Genomic DNA, 8,014 nt, shown 5'->3' with positions numbered 1-8,014 from the left:
TGACTTCTCACCTTCACATGGCACCTGATCAGGAAATTGGTTTAAAAAAAACTGTTTTAGAGAAGGGCAACCACCCATCATAGGGTAAAGACACATTTTAAACCTTTATATTTACAAGAGTAGGTCTTCAATATGTTGCTTTATTTAGGGATACAATTAGTTGAAAATAGAAAAATGAATGCTTCAAAGTTTTAGATATTATTGGGGGATATCAATTGTAAATCGCAAGTGTAGGCCTGCATTATTTTGGTAGGCTATTGGTCCTAAAATGCAGATGGTTATGATACCCTGTCTGCTATTGTGCTTTATTAAATAATCAGAATAAGTATGTAATTTTATAACAATAGCATAATGTTAGCAATAATTGATTTCAAAACTTTTGTTTAGGGTTGTTTTGCCCATGCAAAAAAGATAATATTATAATTTAGCGATTAGTTTCTAGACTATTTCAGCATTACACCAGTAATAGCGTATTGAATATAATCTAGCCTATAACCCTGATATCATAATTGTTATTATCAGTGAAGTATAGTTATTTACTTACCTATCCTCTTTGTGCTACTGGCCCAGGAGACAGAGTTAGAGTTGCAATACTTTGTGTTTAGAATGCAAAATTGTGCTACTCTTGTATACGTCTACGGCTGAGTTAGACTTGCTGTATCTGCGAATAATAATGTAGCACAGAACACAATTCTATAATATTCAGGACGAGAATTGGAGCCTTATTTTTGTCCGATTTTTGTCTGGTTCAAATGGTAGGCTATACCTCCATACCTCCAAAGGATATAAGTGACCAGCTGTTTTTTTTCCGTGCAAATGCGAGACTGTTTTCCACAAAGGGTGCAATAAAACACTTCCCCATACACTTCCACTTCCATAGTACAATAAAACCGCTCTCTACCTCTCCCCAACCCAATTCACGTTTCCTTCACAGAAAGCACATCAACAACATAGGCCTATGCTTAACGCGAAGTATAGTGCACGCTGCCTATTTTCTTTTCGAAAGATATAGTCTACTCAACCACGTATAGCCTAATATTGTGTGTATGGTGGGGGGGGGTCTCAGTTAATGCATGTATTCATTATTTTAAGAGTTGCATGATAAACCTGGCTTACAGAGGACAAATGTTCCATATTAACTAGTTCTATATTCAATTCAGAGAAATGCTCACCGATAACATCCCACTGCTGCGTTCGTCATATGGCCCACATTAAAGTAATAGCCTTTTAAAAGCATTCGGATGTAGAGATCAAAGGATGTTTGGGGAACACCACGTTTGTATCCGACAACTTCTGCCAACCCGTGAGCTCATTAGTTCGATTAAACTGAGTGCGGAACTTTTATTTGGAAAGCCTAGAATGATTGATTAGGCTATGTGGATATTCATCGAATTCATCATACCTGTCATAAAAGTCCTTATTATCTTTCCCATGTTATTCCAAAAAGAAAAGATAGCCTAATAGCAATGGCTTGTCATTCAAATCTAACTTTAGGTAGGCTATATTGTTTATATGGAAGTCTAATAATCAGAGTTTTATATCGATTAAGACGCCACAGACACGTTCGAAATGTTTTTGGGGTGAATATTTTAAAAGCAGGATGTTCGCTATATTTAAATTTGTCATCGTTTATTTTATATTGTGTTGTCCTGCAATAGGCCTTTACCGTCAAATAGTCATATTTTCCATCTACACACTGGCTTAGCTAGTTCATCAACTAAATATCAACTATTACAGTTACAACCCTCAAATGTTCACAGCAGTATGGCTGCCGTAGTTTAATAAACTTTGCTCTCTTGCTGTTTAAGCCTATTGGCCTTGTTTGTAATAGGCCTAACACAATTTTGTGGTTTTGTCCATTATATATTTTTTAAAGAAACCGCTTGACTATCCAGTGTCTTCAATTTAAGTTTATTCTCTTTCCATGCGGTAACGCTAAAACCTTCCATTCACTAGTGCAGTTAATTTCTTTGTTGGGCTCGGATTTCCCACACGCGGATACACACAGTGCATGCAGTGGTGGAGCGTTATAGGCGGTAGACTGGAAGCTGTCATTTGTCTGGTTTTATGACTTCTGCGGCTTACACAGGCGTTAAAGACATTCTTTCGCTGTAAAACTGCAATAAACCCCCACTCTTTTTGCCCAAAGAATTCGCACTGAACAAAGGGGCAACGCGCCAAAAAAAACGCTTGTCCCAATATAAGACTTTCCTTACCTCTTCGAATAAATGTGTCGAATTTCGTGCACCAGCTCTAATCTAATTATTGTCAAAAGTTGCTATAGACTATAGCCTAGCAGGCAACCTCATGTGCTATCAAATGTAGCCCAGACCTGTCTTTTTTGATGGAGAAGCCTCAAAAGATTTTGGCATATCCTTACATGCATGTCTATCCACAACAACGCAATTTCAGGTAAAATACAACTCCATTTATTACTCTTATCTTGGAGGCCTATCGTGACATAAGTAACAGTGATCCCATTGCATGGCAAACTATTTCGTGTAATTCCAGCTCTAATGATAAATTAGGTGTGTGTGTGTGTGTGTGTGTGTGTGTGTGTGTGTGTGTGTGTGTGTGTGTGTGTGTGTGTGTGTGTGTGTGTGTGTGTGTGTGTGTGTGTGTGTGTGTGTGTGTGTCAAAGCGCACGCTCCTGTGTTCAGTTTTCCTGTCAGCCTCCAGGCTTCAAAACAAGCCTGTGTTAGGACTTGTTTTATGTCAAACTGAATTAACTCAATACTTACTATTTTGGTTTTATATCATAAGATTAGATAACTGTGTTATGGCCATTCCTATTATCGAATACATCAACATTCAGTCCATTCATGTAAGTCTTAAGTCTACAGCAACGTTGCTATTACAAACTATATAATTCAATGTCACCCAAACACGTTTTCTAAACTCTATTTGAACAATTTGATTAAACCTCTTTGTTTATCATAAATCATGCTTTTTAATCAGTTTATAAGCTATGTATCTCACACCGAGGAAAAATATATTAATCGATTTAAGAGGGCCATATTGTCAAGACATTTTCGAACTGAATAATTCGATCACTGTATTGCAGTTGCGGAGCCTAATCTTATTTTCTCGACCCGAGAGACTTGAAAACATAACTCTCCGTCGTCTATAAGGTCCATCTTTAAAAAAAGAACAAGAGAATGAACTCAAGTCAAATAATTGAAATAGAGCATGCTTGTCTGGCGTTAGCATCTATTTCTCTCAATAATTAAATTCTACATTTAGGCTAATTGATTAATGTGATTGTTTATGGCCTATCTGATTAAGTTCATCCACTGCATGTTCTTTATACATTTATGAGCATTAGTGTTATTATTTTTGCTTCAGTATAGTATAGGCTACTGTGCAACAAAGACATGTGTTGCGGAGGCAGATTGGCAAGTATGTGACTTTGTGCGTGCGCATGCGCACTCGCGTGTGTGTGTAAACGCTCCTTATTTATGCAGTCCGTCTTTCTGTATGTGCGCACGCATATGACAATGTATTAGCTTGCGATGGCGTTTGTGTGTGTACATGCGCGTATGTGAGAGTAGTTTTAAGCGAGGATTTTTTTAAATTAAGTAACGTTTTTTTTCTCCCTTAGTCCTCTACTCCTTGCTTTTTATTGGAGGAAATTTGGTCAGCTGACATTGTCATCTTGTCCATCCTAGAGTGAGGCTTTAGCAACAACATTCGGCTTTGTACCTTGTGTCTTTATTGGTGTCTAGAAATACATTATAAAGAAATCATTCAGCGTGCCGGTATTAAAAGATAGACTGACAGAGAAAAAAAGAGAGTGACTTAGTGTGAGAGAGGGAGAATAGAGAGAGAGGTGAGATTGAAAGGGAGGGAGGGAAAGAGAAAGAGGGAGCAAGGGAGAGAGGCAAGGTATGAATTCGTATTTCGCAAACCCGTCGCTCTCATGCCATTTAGCTGGTGGTCAAGAGGTTTTACCTAACGTGGCCCTAAACTCAACTACCTATGACGCTGTTCGACACTACTCATCCTACGGAGCCGCTGTGGCCCAAAATCGGATATATTCCTCGCCTTTCTATTCGCCCCAAGACAACGTAGTGTTCGGCTCGAGCAGGGGACCGTACGAATATGGATCCAACGTGTTTTACCAAGATAAGGACGTGCTGCCCAGCTGTAGGCAGAGCAGTTTGGGACAAGGTGCACAAACCTCACTCCCCCAGGATTACGCGTCTGATCAGGGCAGGAACGGCTCACAGGAACAGAAGGGGAACATTCAGATCTTCCCGTGGATGCAGCGGATGAACTCTCATAGCGGTGAGTATTACCAACTCCTAGAGATAAATTAGAAGAGCTGGCCCGTTTTACGACTAGGGAAGCTACTTTTTATCACCCCATAAACCATTATACTACAGCAGCACCCTGTCGCCGGCAATAAAGACCTTTTATCTTCGTAGGAAATCCCTTTTCGACAAACTATCCGCTGTTCTCCGTCACAGTCCATCCCTATTTCCCCTAAAACAAAAGAGTTTATAGCATTTAACTTCATATTTTTGTGACCCATAGCAGAGTTCACGGAATTTTAAAACGAGTATAATCTCTTCAAATATTACTCAGTAGACTGGGTTCCCCTGATAGGTGTGTGTGTGTGTTGCGTCAGTACATAGGCTACCACAACTGTTGTTTATTTAGATAACTGCAAAACATAGGCTAGCATGACAAAAACGGACACGATAGGGCTATATCCTAGACTGCGAATGATTATGAATGAAGGCCTATACCGATTATTTCCGTGGGTTTTTGTGATTATGTGTGTTTGAGTAGTGCAGGGTTTCCCAAACTCGGTCCGAGGGACCCCGAGGGGTGCACGTTTTGGTTTTTGCCTACCATTATACAAATAATCAACTAATCATCAAGCTTTGATCATTTGAATCAGCTGTGTAGTGTTAGGGCAAAATTAAAACGTGCACCCCTTGACGTCCCGAGAACCGAGTTTGGGAAACGCTGGGGTAGTGACATTGCATATAGCTTACTTTAAAATATATTTCCTGATTATGCTAATTTAAATTGTGTTTCCACTCAGGAGTTGGATACGGTTCTGACAGACGAAGAGGCCGCCAAATTTACTCCCGGTACCAAACTCTAGAACTCGAAAAGGAATTCCATTTCAACCGCTACTTGACGAGACGCAGACGTATTGAAATCGCCAATGCACTCTGTCTCACCGAACGTCAGATAAAAATCTGGTTCCAGAATCGCCGGATGAAATGGAAAAAGGAAAGCAATCTAACTTCGACTCTAACCGAAAGTGGTTCGGCAGGGGTGAGTCAAGACACGGGTAAAGAGGACACAGAAGAGGCGACAGAAGAGAAGAAAGAATGAACGACTTCCTAACTTACTATATGCATCAATCCGCCGTTCTGTGAGGATAACTTAACTACCTATCAAGTAGTCTACCTATAAACTATTGTTTGGCACAATAAAGAAACTAGTGTAGTAAAATATGTGGCTGCGTTAAATGCAATGTGGACGCTACATATCTTCAGACATCAATGTTTGCCTTTTTAATTTCTTTCTGTATTGGATATGAACATTTCACCGTGACCACATCATTTAATTCCTTACTTGACATTCCCTTATATACCCAAACTGTGTGTAACGCGAAGACATTCGTCATTATATGTTCTTAAATGCTGTTTGACAGCAATGAAAAACAGTGGTTCTCAGATGTCTATACACCTATGATGTTGGCAATATGTTTTACAAAAGTAATTGTCATAAGATGTGAAGGAAGGTATAAGCGTTACATCCGCTTGAGTAACCCATGTATGTTTTTTTCGTTTTGCTGTTTTGTTGTACGAAAAAACGATGCTGAATAATAACGACTCACACTACCTAAATTGTTGATATGTTTGTAAATATATGTATATCTATATTACACGCCTTAGTCCTGTGAGAGCATTCGTCCGCATCCCGCACCTTCTATGTATTAGCTAGCCTACTTTATTTATGTTTAGATATGTACCAGTAGGCTAGCCTACATTGAGTATGTGGTCAAATCATAACTGACCGATGTGGCTTGAATTGTAGTGTTAGTTGAAAATCCAAAATAAAACAATAACAGTGATGAAGGCTATGAGATTCACTTCAAGACATATTTAATAAAACTGTTAATAAAAAAAGTTGTCGTTCATGTTTTTGCGCCCATCGTACCAAGTTGTTCTAGTTCTCAATTATAGCCCTCCATGTAATATATTTACATTATCATTGTTCACGTTTTTTATTCGTCATGTAACAGACCCAAAGCCAGTCACCCTATCTATATAATGGTTCTTCCACGTTATTTGTGAATTCAAAGCTTCGTCACTTAAAGAAAGCGGGAGAAAGCCTGGTAGTTACAGTTTAAAAAAAAGTTTTACATTGTCAGTGACTGTGTGGTATAGGCTTTCACTGAGATGTTGCTTCTACATCTGCATTGCTTGCTGTTTGGGGTTTTAGGCTGGGTTTCTGTACAGCACTTTGAGATATCAGCTAAAGTACGAAGGGCTATATAAATACATTTGATTTGATTTGACTAAAGCAATATAAATTGGCACACTAATTTTGTCAAAGCAATGCAGTGAAGTATTTGAATAGTCACTTCAAATAGCTACAGAAATGTTGGAAAATGTGGATGGGGAGAGTAGAGGAAAAGCAAATCCTACAATTCGATATAAAATCACTGCCTGAGAGGCCAATCTAATTGCTACGTCTAAATAAACTTCCATTTCAGCTTACACAGTATGATTGAAAGTTTTCATACGTGTTATTAAGTAGGCCTTCTTTGTAGAAAACTTGTCCAGTCAGTCATGTGACTCATGTCACACACAAGCCAATTCAGACCATTGCCAGGAGATGTTGCAGTTGTTAAGATGACATTCTGTTTGCGCTTTACCTTTAAGATAAACCAATGATGCAACTTGAATAAAGATAATTTAGGGTTACTGTTATTATTATCACCATTATCATCAACGTTGGCATTATCATTCTAAGTAGGCTATCAGTCGTTGTAGGATATACAATTACGCACAATTACTCACGTCGAATTCGAATTCTGGCATACCTGCCTTATCGAGAAAATTGTTCCTAGTGGTCAGTCAAGCCATTTAGAAAACAATCCTAGATAGGCCTAAAGTACGATATAAAACATATAGTGAAAATGTAATAATAATAATATTAATGGGCTAAACAGTGTACTTACAGTATAGCGACCCAAACAAGTAGAATGTTCTCGTGCATTGCTATTACGTTGACTGAATATCAGCTGGCCAAAGTAATATGCCATAGCAATTGATTGTTTATCCCATTAATATTATTATTATTACATTTTATTATTATTATCTGTTTATTGTGACAAACAATGAAATAAATGCTACTGACAACCCACTTGGCACACACGGGTTGAATCAACGTTATTTCCAAGTTGAACCAACGTGGAATAGACGTTGAATTTATGTCTGTGCCCAGTGGGAATTTTGCATAAAGTTGTGGTCAGACATTATGTAGCCACCATTGATGCTGGCTATTCTATTGCCTTTTACAGTTTGGAGACCAACTGCCTGCTCTATGCTACACTTTTAAGGATGATTTTATACCTATAGGTTGCTGGAACGAATCCCCGAGCTGACAAGGTAAACATCTGTCGTTCTGCCGCTGAGCAAGGCAGTTAACCCATTGTTCCCCGAGCGCCGAAGAGGTGGATGTCGATTAAGGCAGGCCCGCACCTCTCTGAATCAGAGGGGTTGGGTTAAATGCGGAAAACACATTTCATTTGAAGGCATTCAGTTGTACAACTGACTAGGTATCCCCCTTTCCTTATCCCCCTTTACTATCGGTAGTTTTGGTGGTAATCAATTCGTTTGTCTGCAACTGGTTATAACAAACTTCAACATTATGCCTTCAATGCAGTTCTATCCTATGCACACCACACAAATGTTGTGTTGATTACTACATAGTTTGCATGTGGGGGGGCTTGTGTGTTTTATGGTCTTATCCATCCCTGGCA

The 8,014-nt window shown here is 38.9% G+C and overlaps 1 protein-coding gene across 1 annotated transcript; it reads left to right on the top strand.

Moving 5' to 3' along the window:
- Positions 1 to 1,628: 1,628 nt before the first annotated feature.
- On the top strand, positions 1,629 to 6,116 carry LOC129846558 (homeobox protein Hox-C6-like). Its single transcript, XM_055914506.1, has 2 exons — positions 1,629 to 4,287; positions 5,054 to 6,116. Exons 1-2 carry the CDS (start codon positions 3,888 to 3,890, stop codon positions 5,350 to 5,352), a joined length of 699 nt encoding a protein of 232 aa, XP_055770481.1. The 5' UTR covers positions 1,629 to 3,887; the 3' UTR covers positions 5,353 to 6,116.
- The last annotated feature ends 1,898 nt before the right edge of the window (positions 6,117 to 8,014 follow it).

The sequence above is a fragment of the Salvelinus fontinalis genome, chromosome 3 (genome assembly GCF_029448725.1).
Source record: "Salvelinus fontinalis isolate EN_2023a chromosome 3, ASM2944872v1, whole genome shotgun sequence".
NCBI classification, from domain to species: Eukaryota; Metazoa; Chordata; class Actinopteri; order Salmoniformes; family Salmonidae; genus Salvelinus; species Salvelinus fontinalis.
This window is presented reverse-complemented; position numbering and strand designations above follow the sequence as displayed.

Bases quoted from the DNA above. Each gene is read 5' to 3' on its own strand.
- LOC129846558 (XM_055914506.1), top strand. From the start codon at position 3,888: ATGAATTCGTATTTCGCAAACCCGTCGCTCTCATGCCATTTAGCTGGT. The intron at 4,288-5,053 runs GTGAGTATTACC...GTTTCCACTCAG, and splicing joins GCGGATGAACTCTCATAGCG to GAGTTGGATACGGTTCTGAC.